Below are 16,239 nucleotides of genomic sequence, written 5' to 3'. Positions count from 1 at the left end.
CTTGCAGTGAGCTGAGATCCGGCCACTGCACTCCAGCCTGTGCGACAGAGCGAGATTCCGTCTCAAAAACAAACAAAAAAAAGAACAGACTGATGGGATAGTACAGGGAAAGCCACTCTGAGGAGGTGACATCTCTTCTGAGACCCCAAACATAATGGACTGGCCAAAGGGTGGTCTGAAAGAAGAGTGCTTCAAGCAGGGAAAATAGCAAGAGCAGAATGAGGCAAGTTCAAAGAACAGAAATGATGTAACCGTCTTAAATCCTAAGCTTCTAGAATAGTAATGCATTGCTTGCATTGTTCGGGTTAGGGATTTGCATGTGATAGTTTCTTGGTGATGTGGGATATGTGCTTCTTAATGGAAATGTCTGGGAAGTGTGGAGTCTTTCTGGAGCCTGGGATATGGCTCTGTCTCACTTGCTTTCCACAGTTCTGGTAGCTCAGCTGGCTCCCTGGGTAGATGCAGGCTCCATCTTAGCTGCAGACTCTACAAGAACACTGAGAGGCCGCCTCCTTCACTACTCAAAGCCTTGGAGCCCTAGAAACCCCTCCTATACCACCTAGCCTTCTTCCAATCTGATACCAGGGAGTCAGGGCTTTGAGAGCACAAGATTCAGCTTCCTTGTTTTCCTGTCAGAGCAGAAGTCAGAAAATGAAACGGAAACAGAGCGGAAGAGGAGGGGGTTGGGTAGCAGAAAAGGAAAGGAGAAATTGCAGGAAAGTACAGCTGAAAATCTGGATAAAGTTCTACCTCTACAGGGTGACAGCTGAGCTTTTAAAAAACATTCTGACTTGTCTTGAGAGACCCCTGGCCTTTTTACAAATAGATTTTTGAGAGAATTTGGTGTGGACAGAGGGAACCCTGAGAATGCACGTCTTTTTCCCCTTGTGAATTTACACAGCAAGGACAGTTCATGTCTCAGTTTTGTCTTTGCAAAGAGAGTGCTGCTTGGAGCCTCATGGTGGACTTCTAGAGATTCAAGTCACAGCCTTAGGCTCCAGTCACGAGCGTGCCCCCAGGCTTTGCCATGTCACTCACAGACCTCTGGAGCTGAGAACAAGTGCGTGGCACTGAAAAACCTGGGGGAAGGGCCATGAAACTCCATTTTTTCCCCCTTCTCCAACACACAACGACTAAATGTGCTTTGCATTTTCTTCACCTTGCACACAACAAATATCTGAAGGCAATTTAGGTCTCAGGGCCTGAAATGAGTTATAAAGAGTCAAGAGATACAGTCCCAGGCCCCCACAGACTGATGTGGGCTGGTCTTCGCCTGAAGAGGTAGCAACCATCTCTTTGTTCCCACCCACATGAGTAGCTGTTGCAGAAGATAAACCCCTCCCTGAGCCAGGCTGTGGCCAGAGGCTAACCCGGCCCCTGGCTTCGTTTGGAGAGCAGATAACTGAAACCACAGAAGACTTTGGAATCCTGAGAAACAAGAAATCCACCAACGGAGAAGGATTTATCATCTGTTTCCTTTAAGAAGGGTGCAAAGTTGTTCTAACAGTTTCCGTTACAAGGGTACAAACCGGCCGCTCCCCCCAGTAGACGGTTTTGACTTCGCCTCTTCTTTTTTTTGGCCCCACTTCCTATGAGAGAAACTGCTTGGGTGAGGGAGGTGAAAGGAGTCCTGGCCTGGGGGGTGTTCTCTGAGGTTTTCCTCGCCATCCTCATTAGCCACCTGAGGTGGGGCTGAGGACTGAATTAGGACAGAAGGTCTCTGGTAGCTAAAGGAGGGGAAAATCAGGGGGATCCCCCACTTTCTTCACACCCAAAACGCAGGGTGCCACTGCCGGCCACAGAAACCCCAAGAATGCTTTTCTTTGGCTATTCGGAGGACATCCCTTGTGTGCCAGGCCCTGTGCTGAGCTATTGTTGCCTGACAGCAGGAAGAGCGCGGCTCTGGCTTCCATGAAGAGGCTGCGGGTCAGCCCCCGACTACAAGAGCCTCGGCCCACACCGGGAACTCAGTGAACGTCAGCGGGAAGGAACTGGGGCACGAGCACTGACTGTGAGACAGCAGCCTCGGCTCACTATTTGAAGGCGGGGTGGCGGGGGGCCTTGAAGAAGAGAGAAGTGCGAGGAAACTCTTCAGGAGTCACCAAGGTGGGAAGGTGCTACAAGACGAAGCGCCGAGCGGGGGCCCCCACCCCGCTCGTCCGGAGTCAACATGGCCGCCGCGGAGGGAGGCGGGGCTGCTCCAAGTCCGGGCAGGAGGGGGGCGGGGAAGCCGTCGGCGGAGCCAGCGCGCAGGCGCGGGCCGCGTGGGCCCCGGATGGAGAAGCTAAGGTTCGGTCCCCGCCGGGGAGGTCGGGACGGGCCGGGCTGAGGACCTGGCGCCAGCCTGGGAGCCCTGGAGTTCTGGCGGGAGGGAAGCTATCAACTGGAGGCCGGTAGAAATGAGGCAGAGGCCCGGAGAAGCGGGCAGCCCCGCCTCTCCGCCATAGCAGCCTTGGGCGCCGCCTCTTCCTTTCCAGCCTCCCGCCCTCGCCTGCTTCCGGCCCTGTGGCCTGGTGGGGCTCCGCAGGCTCCCTCGGGAGTGGTCCCTGGGCCGTGGCCCATCTGGGTTGAGAGTCGATGGTTAGTACCCAGAAGGGACTGTGTCCAGACGAAGCCGGCCAGAAACGGGCTGCGGACACGGCTGGGCTCTCAGAAGGCAGCCCCTATCTCGGGACGGCCCACGAGGCCTTTGGCTCTGAGGACCCTGGGTCAGAGCGACTTCTCCAGCCCACGCTGGGGGTGTTGGTCTTACTCGGAGGGTCCAGAGCTGCAGTTCAACAGGATGTCCCAGATTCTCAGATAGGGCCCAACTACCCTAGGCATACCCAGCAAGGGCAGACTGTGGCATGGAGGTACTGGGCTAGGCGTTTGGGTGACCTGGGTCATAATCCTGGCCCGGAAAGGGCGCATACCCTTTGGCGAGGGATGCGGGCTGGTACCGTGAGGTTTAAGAAGTAAAAAACATGACAGCATCTTTAAGTGGCCCTGGGTGTGTCACTTGACCCCAGTGAGCCTCAGTTTCCATATCCATAAAATGGCGATGGTAATTACACTGGCCTCGCCGTGTCTGATGAGATCTCTGGAGCCTATTTATCTCACGGGAAAATTTTTGAAGAGTGAAACTAGTTGATCTGTAAGTGTCCTGCCAGTTAAGAGTCTGTGATTTGGCAAAGGGGTTGTTGGGAAGGGAGGTTGGCAATTAGCTGAGAGGGAGAATTGACTGGCTTTGTTTTTACTTGGTTTACCTGTAAGCAAAGTGTGGGCTACACACATCTGTAGTCGCTGAGGCTAGAGCTTGACTCGAGAGAGGAAAGGAAGAATGCAAGCATGGTCAAATGGCAGAGGTGGGTTGAGTGCTTTTCTGTTCCCAACTTCTCTTCTGCGTGCGGGTGGGAAGCCAAGGAAGAGGAAAGAAGAGTGAATTCGCCCTAGGATAGGGAAGGAGTAGCCGTGTGAGGTTGGGTATGCCCATTTCCGTGATTTCTCTCGATTCAGCGAGTCACACGTTGGAAACGTTGGGTAGATTCACAGACTACCGCTGCTCTCTGGGGCTTTCAGAAGCTTGCCTTTGAACTGAATTTTCGTGAGCCAACCGGCGTGGAATTGGGGGCCCCTCCCTTCCTCTAGGTCTCCTGGCGATGGAGTAAGCAGCAGGCGCCCCCTTGTGCCAAGGAAAGAGTACTGTTGCCATTGGCCAACTTGGCTCCCTTTTTGGGGAAATTTTATTTTCCTGTGGCTTCTGTGACTTTGTCGTCATGCTGTTGACGTGAGATATGGTGGGAAGAATACTTGGGGCAGTGATTTCATATCTAGAGTCAGTGAACTGATGATGCTGTATCCTGTCCCTACCACTTCCTTTCATTCAGAACACGGGTTTAAGATGCCTGTTTGTGTTCGAGGCCCTGAGATATAGTTGTGATATAAAGCCCCTGCCCTTAGCAACTTAAATAAGCAAAGCAATAAAGGCAATACGGCAGAATGTAATGAGAGCATAGCACACTGTCTAGTGAGGATCAGAGAATTCCAGAAACAAGTGATACAGGTTTGGTAGGTATTCGCCAAATAAGAGAAGAGTCTTCCAGCCCTCCTCCTTAAATTTCTCAGTTCAAATTTTTTTTTTCCTTTTGGGCATAGTTCTTCACCCCAAATTGATGAGCTGCCACTGATGCTTTTGCTTTCCTTTCGAATTTCCCAGGCTGGTGTTTGAAAGTTCTTGAGGAGCTGTTATGACTTCTTTTAGCCCAGGGAATTATAAAAGATTAAGGTGCATTCCCTGCCTCGGAGTGGCTTTGTAGTTGTTTATACACTGCTACCATCCCAATAAAGAGATGGGAAATAACAAGTTTTCTCCATCCCTGGTAGTCTACTCTGTGTTCACCCTCAGTTTGTTTCAGCAGTGTGAGCTGGCTGAGGTCCTGCTGAGTGGTGGTTTTCTTTTCCTTCCCCACTTAATTTAACAGACCAGCTGAACACACATCAGAGAGCTAAGCTAGAGTGTGGAGTCATTATGGTCTTCCAGTATGGTTTTATGCCCCACTTTGGGGACTCTGGTTTGGGACCTAGTTTATTATTCTGGGCAAGAGGAAAAGGGCACACACTAAATAATAGCAACCACAACACAGATTTGAGTAGAACTTCACACTTTGGTCTGTTTCACCATCATGACAATTTTGTGAGATAGGAAAAAAAAAAAGTCTGCTCCCATTTTTTATATAAAGAACTGAGGTTCAGAGGGACTAATGAGAACTTGTAAGTGACAGTCAGGAGTTGAACCCAGATCTTTAGTTCCTGCAGAGGTACATTCAATAGACTTTAAAAGATTTTCTGTGACCTTAACTTTCCAGCTACCTGCTTAGCTGTATGGAACTTTCCCAACGAGAATTCAGTGCTTCAAAGTGACACCTACTGAACCCATTTGCTGTCAAGATGCTTTCCCCTTATCTGGGAAGTTAGGTGGTTGGTTAAGTTTGTCATAGTAATTCTGAGAGGGGAGGTTCCGGTGAAGAATGCTTTCAAGAATTTGCTTTCACTCAATGTGTGACATTTTCTTCCTTTGGAGTTTAGAGGCCTGAGGGAGCTTAATCCTGGTAGCAACACCCCTGAATTCCTGATGGTGAGAGGATGTGGCCCCAGGACCCATCCCGGAAGGAGGTGCTGAGGTTTGCAGTCAGCTGCCGTATCCTGACTCTGATGCTGCAGGTCAGTCTCCCATCCTTTGTCCTGAATGTGTCATTGCTACATGACTGGACTAGGCAGTAAGAAGAGTCCCCATCTCCTTTCCACCTCTCAGGTGTGCCCCTCCATGTGGTTGAAACCACAGAGACATAGACTTTAGAGCTGAAAAGTGGTCAGGAATCTTAGAAAAATGGTCTGTTAATCTTGTTTTACCCATGAAGCAGCAAAGGCCCAGAAAGGTTAAGTGACATCCCCAAAGCCACACAGCAAGATAGAGAAGGGCTGGAGTTTGACCCCATGTTTCCTAACTCCTGAGCTAGTGGTCTCTCCAACAGACTGTGATGTTCTGTAACCAGAGATGCTTGTAGGGTGTGACAGCTCAAAGTATTGCCCTATGTCCCCCTTACCAGGAGACTGAGCATTGTATCAGTCAGTTGAGTGGGAAAAACATGGCAATGTGCAAGTCGTGAGACCATCTGGATATATAACGGTTCCTCCTATTCCCCCGAGTGCCTCCCCTTCCTGCCTCACCCACTCACAACTCTCAGGGCACTTGCCCTTTTGCAGTTCCCTTTCCCCTCTGAGGCTCCCCTTGATACATATTTTAATAAAATATCGTGTATATATGAATTATTTGCTGCCTAGCACAGTGCTTGGTGCCTAGCTCAGTATGTTCATAAATGAATGAATGTTGTTGAATGTATGTCGACACCCTAGGGGTGTTAGATTCACATAATGATGTGTGCCTTTTATGCCAGTACCATTGTCTCTGAGGCTCATAACCGGTCCCTTTGTGGAAACTTTCCTCTCTCCTTCCCCACTATATAAGGCATAGCAGACTCTGCTGGGTTTCGAGATTAGTGTCCACCTGCAGGCTAGGGCTGTTTATCTGTGACTGTCACTCCTGTGCTGTTTGTTTTTACTGTTTGAAGTGGCCTGATAAGGAAACTGACCAAAATTTAAAAAGCCTTAAAAATGGGGCTATGCTCCTGTTGCCAGGCTAGGGAGACTTACTCAGTGATGTCTTTCAACCAGCATCAGCTGGGTTACTGGCAGACCAAAGGAGCAATGCTGCAAGTCAGCATCAGGATAGGGAACCAGGACAGCTGGGTTCTAATTCAGGTGGTAATTTTGGAAACAGTATATTTCCTCTAGGCAGTTCATTCAACCACCAAAAATTTTTAAAGTACCTATTGCGTTCCAAGAACTGGGCTAGATGGTAAGTGTAAAAAAACATGGTCTCTTTTCTCTTGAGTAGCTGACCATCTAATAGGGCAAAAAGACTTTTTTTTTTTTTTGAGATGGAGTCTCGCCCTTTTGCCCCAGACTGGAGTGCAAAGGCGTGATCTTGGCTCACTGCAACCTCTGCCTCCCAGGTTTAAATGATTCTCCCTCCTCAGACTCCGAAATAGCTGAGGCGCCCACCACCATGCCCAGCTAATTTTTGTATTTTTAGTAGAGACGGAGTTTCACCATGTTGGCCAGGCTGGTCTCGAACTCCTGACCTTGTGATCTGCCCGCCTCAGCCTCCCAAAGTGCTGAGATTACAGGCGTGAGCCACTGCACTTGGCCAGCAAAAAGACATTTAACAGTAAATGTGATTATCATCCCCCCACCTCCAGCTTTAACGCTCAAGCCATCAAATTATATCCCTAAATTACCCGTCGTTGCTGCCATCGTCTCTGTCAGTGACAGCTAATCCTTGACGGTTTTAGCCCCCGGTTCACTGTCACTCTTCCCAGCACAACTTCTGTTGATTTCCTGGTGGTTTCATTATTAATGAAGATGATGTGTGTCATGTCCTGAAAAGAGGCTATCACTTGAGAGTGAGTTCTGGGGGTGTTAGAGATTTGAGGAAAGAGAAAAACATGTAACATGTAACAACTTGTTTTCCTAAATGACAACTCAGAAAAATAGAAGGCTTTAGAGGAGACTTCCTTCCATGTGTGCCCACCACATTCTTCAGCCTACCCATTTCTGCACCTTTGTGCTTTCAGTACTGAAGATTGGAGACTGGATGAACTGTCTGTCCTCTTCTCTAAGGCTGGCTCCTCTACCGTTGTAGCAGATTCCATCCCTTTTTGCCTACCCCGCAATTCCCTCTCTCCTGCATACCCTTTTACTGGGTTATTTCTACTAACATACACACCCTTATCTCCCACCTTAAAAAAAGTTTTCTCTTAACCCCACATTGTTGTTCACCTACTACCGCATTTGTCTGCTTCCCCTTAAGGCAAAACTCCTCAAAGTTTCTCTTCTTCCATTCTCTGTTGGACCCAGCCTAGGCAGGCTTCTGTCTCTTCCCCTCCACTGAGATAGCCCTGGTCAAAGTCACCAGTTACTTTCACATTGTTAAATCCAGTGGTCAGTTTTCAGCCCCCATCTTACTTGACCTCCCAGCAGCATTTAACAGAGTTGATCACTTCCTTTTCTTCCTTTGGTTCTAATGCTCTCCTGGGTTCCCTGCCACCTCACTGACTGTTCCTTTTTTTCTTCATTACTGGATTTTCATCCTCTTTCTAACCTTCAGATGTTAACATGTCCAGGGTTCAGTCCTCAAGAAGAGTTCTGAGTGTTTTTGAAACAGGGTCTCATTCTGTCACCCAGGCTGGAATACAGTGGCACAATCACGGCTCACTGCAGCCTCAACCTCCTGGGCTCAAGCAGTCCTCCCACCTCAGCCCCCTAAGTAGCTGGGACTACAGGCATGTACCACCACACCCAGCTAATTTTTATTTTTTTATTTCTAGTAGAGACAAGGTCTTGCTACGTTGGCCCAGGCTGGTCTTAAACTCCTGGGCTCAAGTGATCCTACCACCTCAGCCTCCCAAAGTGCTGGGATAACAGGTGTGAGCCACTGTGCTGAGACATTTTTTTTAGTTTTTATAGGGACAAGGTCTTGCTATGTTGCCCAGACTGGTCATGGACTTCTGGACTCAAGTAATCCTCCCATCTCAGCCTGCCAAAGTGGGGATTACAGGCATGAGCCTGGCCTTCTTCCTCATTTTATTAAATGGCAATTCTTTTCTTCCAGTTACTCAACCAAAATCCTGGTTTTTCTTTACTCCACAGGCCCTCTTCAATGCCATCATCCCAGATCACCACGCAGAAGCCTTCTCTCCTCCTCGCCTGGCCCCCTCAGGCTTTGTGGACCAACTTGTGGACGGTCTTCTGGGTGGCCTATCTCGCTGGGATGCTGAACACTTCTTGTTCATTGCTGAGCATGGCTACCTGTATGAGCACAACTTCGCCTTCTTTCCTGGTTTCCCCTTGGCCCTGATGGTGGGGACCGAACTGTTGCGACCCTTACGGGGGTTACTGAGTCTGCGCAGTTGCCTGCTGATTTCAGTAGCATCACTCAATTTCTTGTTCTTCATGTTGGCTGCAGTTGCACTTCATGACCTGGGTTGTCTGGTTTTGCACTGTCCCCGCCAGGCCTTTTATGCAGCTCTGCTCTTCTGTCTCAGCCCTGCCAGTGTCTTCCTGGCAGCTGGTTACTCAGAAGCTTTGTTTGCCCTCCTGACATTCAGTGCCATGGGGCAGCTGGAGAGGGGCCGAGTCTGGACTAGTGGACTCCTCTTTGCCATTGCCACTGGGGTACGCTCCAATGGGCTGGTCAGTGTTGGCTTCCTCATGCATTCTCAGTGCCAAGGCTTTTTCTCTTCTCTTACGATGCTGAATCCCCTGAGACAGCTCTTTAAGCTGATGGCCTCTCTGTTTCTGTCGGTGTTCACACTTGGCCTTCCCTTTGCCCTCTTTCAGTATTATGCCTACACCCAATTCTGTCTGCCAGGCTCAGCCCGCCCCATTCCTGAGCCCTTGGTGCAGTTAGCTGTAGACAAGGGCTACCGGATTGCAGAGGGAAATGAACCGCCTTGGTGCTTCTGGGATGTTCCACTAATATACAGCTATATCCAGGATGTCTACTGGAATGTTGGCTTTTTGAAATACTACGAGCTCAGGCAGGTGCCCAATTTTCTACTGGCTGCACCAGTGGCTATACTGGTTGTCTGGGCAACTTGGACATACGTGACCACCCACCCTTGGCTCTGCCTTACACTTGGGCTGCAAAGGAGCAAGAACAATAAGACCCTAGAGAAGCCCGATCTTGGATTCCTCAGTCCTAAGGTGTTCGTGTATCTGGTCCACGCTGCAGTGCTGCTGCTGTTTGGAGGTCTGTGCATGCATGTTCAGGTGAGGTGGATTCCTGACTGGGATAAAGATGTGAATACAGGCAAAACCCCTTGGCCAAGGACAGGGAAGGCAGCTAACGTCTCCCATTTGAGTGATCCATACTGAATTTATTCATTCAATGACTATTTAGGGGTATTCTTTGTGCCAGACCCTGGGTCAGACCTCTAAGGATGAAACATGAATAAGACAAAATTACTGCTGGGTGTGGTGTCTCACACCCATAATCCCAGCACTTTGGGAGGCCAAGGCGGGTGGATCACAAGGTCAGGGATTCAAGACCAGCCTGGCCAAAATGGTGAAACCTCGTCTCTACTGAAAATACAAAAATTAGCTGGGCGTGGTGGCAGGCACCTGTAATCCCAGCTACTCGGGAGGCTGAGGCAGAAAATTGCTTGAACCCAGGAGGTTGCAGTGAGCTGAGATCGCATCACTGCACTCTATCCTGGGCGACAGAGTGAGACTCTATCTCAAAAAAAAAAAAAAAAAAAAAAAAAGACAAAATTACTGCCTTACGGGGTCTCATGGTATAAACAGGAGGACAGACATTTAACATAAAATAATAGTATAATGGGATAGAAAGGGGAGTGCTATTTTGAGATTTGTTTTATTTTACTTTATTTATTTTTATTTTTTTTAGATGGAGTCTCGCTCTGTTGCCCAGGCTGGAGTGCAGTGGTGCGATCTCAGCTCACTGCAACCTCTGTCTCCTGGGTTCAAGCGATTCTTCTGCTCCAACCTCCCGAGTAGCTGGAATTACAGGCGCCTGCCACCACACCTAGCTAATTTTTGCATTTTTAGTAGAGATGGGGTTTCACCATGTTGGCCAGGCTGGTCTCGAACTCCTGACCTCAAGTGATCCACCTGCCTCAGCCTCCCAAGTGCTAGGATTAAAGGCATGAGCCACCATGCTCAGCCTGAGATTTTTTTTTTTTTTTTTTCTTTTGAGATGGAATCTCTGTTGCCCAGGCTGGAATGCAGTGGCACGGTCTCGGCTCACTGCAAGCTCTGCCTCCCAGGTTCACACCATTCTCCTGCCTCAGCCTCCCGAGTAGCTGGGACTACAGGCACCCGCCACCACACCCGGCTAATTTTTTGTATTTTTAGTAGAGATGGGGTTTCACCGTGTTAGCCAGGATGGTCTTGATCTCCTGACCTCGGCCTCCCAAAGTGCTGGGATTGCAGGTGTGCCACCGTGCCCAGCGAGATTTTTTTTTTTAAAGCTCAGATAAAGTATTATGAAGGCAAAGAAGAAGTAGGTAACTCACTGTAGTACTTGAGAAAGGCGTCATATTTCAGCTGGGTCCTAAAGAATGAGATTTTCCATATAAGAAGCAGAGGAGGAACATTCTAGGTAAAAGGAAGGGCATATGCAAAAACACGAAGGTTGTGAAAGGACCTGATTGGACTGAGATACAAGAATAAGCACAGAGGATGTCTCTTTTTCCTTATTAGAATCTTTTATACAGTTGTATATTGGGATCTTTTTTCCTAATATATAGTTATATCCATATTGGTTTCTTGACTGCTGACTTCTGGAGCTTCTCAACTCAGGCAGCCCCCCAATTTCCAGAGGAGATACCTTAACCAATGTTTTGGGTGGTGGCGGTGGTGATAGAGCAGGATGGGAAGGATTTGATCTTATATCTGATTTTCTGTTATTGGCTGTGGCACCACCCTGGGGACATCTTTTTTCCCCATGCTGACCTCTTCTTAACAGTTTCTTCCTCTTGGAGTTGCACATTGGCTGTTTCTAAAGTTTTTCCAAGCTGTATGGATAAGAGACAGAGAAAATAGAAAGTAGCATTCTGTGTTTTCAGCTAGATTAAATCACAGAATGAGTGCCAGCAAAGCTTAAAGTTTCCAGGCTAGCTGAGGGAGACCATTTGGAAACTTGTTTCTGAACTCCAGTAGGAGAGAGAATGTTCAAGCAATGGGTCTTCGGCCTATTTCCCTGTGCTTTGCCATCCCATGGGATAAGGGAACCACCTCAGGTTCCCAAGCCCCAAATCAATATCACAGAGTTTAGAGTCCAGGCCCTGGGCTAAAATTAGACCCCACAGAGTTTCTAGTATTCATTGGCCCATTATTTTAATAGTAATTAATGTAATTAGTCTGTAGCTATGTTTATTTGTAACATGGAGGATGCCTGTCTGCTGTTACATACATCTTTCTAAGACGGATCCTAAGCTGTTTTCAGTTTCTTTACCAGTGTAATACATTGGGTGACCATAGTTCACCCAGCAGTGAAGAAGTCCCCAGGCTAGTCCAATTTGAGTCAGTGACATTCCAGTAAATGTCTGGGTATTCCCCTCTCATGATTTCTAGGTTCTCACCAGGTTTTTGGGCTCCTCCACTCCTATTGTGTACTGGTTTCCAGCTCACTTGCTTCAGGATCAAGAGCCGCTGTTGAGATCCTTAAAGACTGTGCCTTGGAAGCCTCTTGCAGAGGACTCCCCACCAGGACAGAAGGTCCCCAGAAATCCTATCATGGGACTTTTGTATCGCTGGAAAACCTGTTCTCCAGTCACACGATACATTCTAGGCTACTTCCTGACTTACTGGCTCCTGGGACTACTCCTACATTGCAACTTCCTGCCTTGGACATGACCTGGACTCTCCAGGGACAGGCTGGAAGCCGACTTAACCCAGGGGTCTGAAAGTAAAAATACACATTGGAACTGCCTGTGCTGCCCTGGGATCATTACTATGTCCTTTATAATCTTTCTTTTCTCCTTGAAAGTTGGTCAGGAATGGGAGAAGTGTCAGCCACTAGAGAGCCCCGTCTGGTCCTGGCGAGGGCAAATTTTAGATAACTATTTTCTCTGTAAGTGAAGATTGTCTTATTCCAAGTTTAAAGTACACCTGGATCTGTCTAGTCAATTAACATAGCAGAGGCAGTCTTAAACCTACCATTGACCTGTGTGTAAATTTAAATGTCAATTTATTGAAGTGTAAATTTCATCAAAGGCTTTAGCTGACAGGCTGGTAACAGTCTACACAAGATGGTACAGGCCTGAACAGAGTAGTGGGAGTAGTAAAGTGGGACCATTTTTTCCAAATGGGACATTGTTTCTGATGAATTTTTTTATGATTTGTGCATTTATTTTTATTTATATGAAAAAAATCTTACAAAGATATGCAAATTAAACTTCTTTCAGTTATACATGCAATGAATTACCTTTTTATAAATAATACAGGCCGGGCACAATGTCTCACACTGTAATCCCAGCACTTTGTGGTGCCGAGGTGGGCAGATCACTTGAGGCCAGGAGCTCGAGACCAGCCTGAACAACATGGCGAAACCGCGTCTGTACTAAAAATACAAAAATTAGCCAGGTGTGGTGGTACACACCTATAATCCCAGCTACTCGGGAGGCTGAGACATGAGAATTGCTTGAACTTGGAAGGCGGAAGTTGCAGTGAGCTAAGTTTGTGCCACTGCACTCCAGCCTGGGCAACAGAGTGAGATTCTGTCTCAGAAAAAGTAAAAAATAAAAATAATACAGATCTTTCCATGCTCTTCCCTTCTCGTGGCAAAAACTAAAATAACTTTAAAAAATTAAAATAATGTAAACCAGATGGGGGAAAAAGGGTAAGAAGAAAGCATCAGGAACCCTGGATTCTAGTCCTCTCAATAAAACCCCATTTACCAGCCATGTGACTTGGGAGAGTTTTCAGAACCTTAGTTACCATCTCTGAAACCGTGGGAAATGATGATATTCTTCAAGAGGTGGTGGTGAACCATACAGTCTCTTGTAGGTCCCTTTCTGCTCTAAGATCTTAAGAACTGCCTTAAACAACAGAAACACCCCAGTCTAAATGCTAATGTAGAGGCTTAAACGTGGGATTTTAGGAGAAAATATCCAGTTCTCATGTTTTCGGCAATTAGAAGAAACTCCTCCTCCACCCCCGAGTGCAACTCTTGGGAGTAACTTAGGTGGTTTTTCCTTTCAATGAGGGAAAGCAGTGACATCTGGCAGATAAGGCGCCTGTTGTCCCGTTCTCAGGTGCCTGCTTACTTGATCGGTCGACATGGGTCAGAGGCGCCAGCACAGCGGCAGGAATTGGTAAATCATACGTTAAGTCCAAGGTGGAATGAAATGGTATCTGCCCTGCTTCCTGGCCCCAGTTTGGTCATAAGCCTGTCACTATAATGGAAGTAAGATCATTGACCCCTGCTGCGCTACTTTTGCCTATTCCTTGAGCCAGATGAGAGTTTGGCTCTGTATCATCTATCACCTCTTTTATTTCCCATTTAAGCCAAAAAATCCAGTAAGCAGAAACTCTTCAAAACAGATGGGTAATCCTAAGCAGCTTCTAGAGAGCCTCGAGAATTGGAATTTTGACACACTCCCTTTGACCGTGACAGAAAGCTAAACTTGCCAGCTGAAGGGAAGCTCCTGGCTGAGCCCCAGTACCCTCTGTTGGAGCTTCTGGTCAGCCTGGCCAATAAGCATTTCCCATCCATCGCCACAGCACTAGCACAGCTGAGAAAATTTGGTCCAGAGTCAAATGCTTCTGAAAATGTACACACAGATCGGGGCAGCCCTCTGCCTTCTGCCAAGACACCGAGTGCCCTTCTTGGCAAACGATGATCACCCCTGCCCTAGTGTCCCTCCAGTTAGTTGGCAGAAACTGATCCCTTTCTCCTTGCCAACAGCTGCAAATCCAGACACTTCCACCTTGTGTGCAGGAAGTGTTGGGGTCCTGTTTCAGCTCTTCATTGCTGAGGTAGGAGCACTGGGCTCTTCGCTCTTCTCTTTGCCTCCTTTTGGGGGATAATGAGGACTGATTATTCCTCTACTGGAAAAGGTGACTCAGACCCCACAGAGTAGGTGTGATGTCACTGCTCTGGCAGTCTCAGCTTAACCTTCACAGTAGATCTCATCATGCCCAGAAACCCTGTAACAGGAGCCCAGCTAGGTAGGCGCACCTGGTGTGAGCTGGACAAGGTTTTCTCTCTGACCTTGCAGGGATTTAGTTGTTCTCTGAGGATCTAAGGAATGGGCTGATTTTATGACCAGCAGCTGTCCTTTTACCATCCTATTAACAGTCTCTTTAATAGTCTGGGAGAAGGACATGAAGGGCCCAAGGCAGGAAGTTTCCTGTTTACCCTGAGGCCTAACAATGCCACAGCTAGGTGGGGTGTCTACAGTTTCAGAGAAAAGTCATTTCCTTCTGAGACCCTGCTAAAACAGAAACCAGACGCCTCATGTACCTAGAAGTAGATGCTTTTTTTTGTTGTTCTTTAATGAAGGTGGGAGGAGACAGAGTGTTTGACATACCTTTACCAGTCCTCCTGGAAAAATGTCACTTTTCTTGAACAGACCCTCTCACTGACGTCTAAAAGTGTAATATGTGCAGGCTCAAGGGGTTTGAAACTGATTGATTCTTTCAGTAATTGTTTATTGATGCCTATTTTAGGGGAATAAAGATGACTCAGCTATGCCTCCTGTCCTCATATATCTGTCTAATAGAGTTGCTAGCAGACACAGAAACATTAATCAAGGCAGAAAGCAATAAATTCTCAGGAGTGAAAGGACGCTTAAACTTCTTGCTCTATATCTCACTACTTGAACTTTTTTTTTTTTTTTTTTTGAGACGGATTCTTGCTCTGTCACCCAGGCTGGAGTGCAGTGGCGTGATCTCAGCTCACTGCAACCTCCGCCTCCCGGGTTCAAGTAATTCTCCTGCCTCAGCCTCCCAAGTAGCTGGGATTACAGGTGCCCGCCACCACGCCCAGCTAATTTTTGTATTTTTTAGTAGAGACGGGGGGTTTCACCATGTTGGCCAGGCTGGTCTCAAACTCCTGACCTCGTGATCCGCCCGCCTCGGCTTCCCAAAGTGCTGAGATTACAGGCATGAGCCACCGTGCCCAGCCCTACTTGAACTTTTTATGATTAGAATGAATTCAAGTTTTACTTGTGCCCTTAGAGAAAGGTAAGTGAGGCCGGGCGCGGTGGCTCAAGCCTGTAATCCCAGCACTTTGGGAGGCCGAGACGGGCGGATCACAAGGTCAGGAGATCGAGACCATCCTGGCTAACACGGTGAAACCCCATTCTCTACTAAAAAAAATACAAAAAAACTAGCTGGGCGGGGTGGCTGGCGCCTGTAGTCCCAGCTACTCGGGAGGCTGAGGCAGGAGAATGGCATGAACCTGGGAGGCGGAGCTTGCAGTGAGCTGAGATCCGGCCACTGCACTCCAGCCTGGGCGACAGAGCGAGACTCCGTCTCAAAAAAAAAAAAAAAAAAGAAAAGGAAAAGGTAAGTGAGGCACAGAGCATGTACTCTGTAAGTTCACACAAGATGGAGATCCCTTCCAGCTTGGGATACCTGAAAAGACTTCATGGACAAATGATAGTTGAGCTAGACTTTGAAGGATAGGTAGGATTTGAAAGTTCAGGGTAGAGAGTGAATATAGAAGGCAGGAAGTGGAACAGGATAGGACAGGGAGAGCCCGGTGTGAGTGGAGCTGAGGTCTTAATCTAGGCTTTGAAATCAGCCCCAAGCCCAGCTCTAGTGTGTACTAGCTGTGTAAACTTGAGCCAGATACTGACTCTCTAAGCCTCAGTTTATTCATCTGTAAAATGTAGATAATAATATCTAGCTCATAGATAATAACATCTCATAGGGTAGTGGTGGGAATTAAATGTCACCGTATGAAAAGTGTTGAGAACAGTGCTAACAAAGGAATAGCTGCATTTTGGACATGTTGGGTCCAAAATGCCAAGCAGCACATTTATGTGCCAGGAAATGTGGAACTGGAGACTAAGAGAGTGGTCAGGGAACCATGCACACAGGCACAGTTATTACAGCAGCCATGCTATTGGATGGAATTGTCAAAAAAAAGAGTGTGGAGAGAGAAGAGGG

The 16,239-nt window shown here is 47.8% G+C and overlaps 1 protein-coding gene across 27 annotated transcripts in view; it reads left to right on the top strand.

Moving 5' to 3' along the window:
- Window positions 1-675: 675 nt before the first annotated feature.
- The window catches only part of PIGV (phosphatidylinositol glycan anchor biosynthesis class V), a 36,169-nt gene continuing 20,605 nt past the window's right edge, over window positions 676-16,239 (top strand). Inside the window, exons 1-5 of one of the 27 annotated variants that reach the window (XM_077967652.1) lie at window positions 676-2,106; window positions 3,253-3,344; window positions 5,065-5,199; window positions 8,248-9,369; window positions 11,695-12,539. In XM_077967652.1, coding sequence (XP_077823778.1) covers window positions 5,122-5,199; window positions 8,248-9,369; window positions 11,695-11,976 — 1,482 coding nt within the window. In that variant the 5' untranslated portion in view covers window positions 676-2,106; window positions 3,253-3,344; window positions 5,065-5,121 and the 3' untranslated portion in view covers window positions 11,977-12,539. Of the gene's footprint in view, window positions 3,134-3,252; window positions 3,345-5,064; window positions 5,200-8,247; window positions 9,665-10,196; window positions 12,540-13,376; window positions 14,818-16,239 lie in introns of those variants that run through there. The other 26 variants (XM_077967774.1, XR_013405458.1, XR_013405457.1 and 23 more) reach the window with 26 other exon arrangements.

The sequence above is a fragment of the Macaca mulatta genome, chromosome 1, assembly GCF_049350105.2.
Source record: "Macaca mulatta isolate MMU2019108-1 chromosome 1, T2T-MMU8v2.0, whole genome shotgun sequence".
In the NCBI taxonomy this organism is placed as follows: Eukaryota; Metazoa; Chordata; class Mammalia; order Primates; family Cercopithecidae; genus Macaca; species Macaca mulatta.
This window is presented reverse-complemented; position numbering and strand designations above follow the sequence as displayed.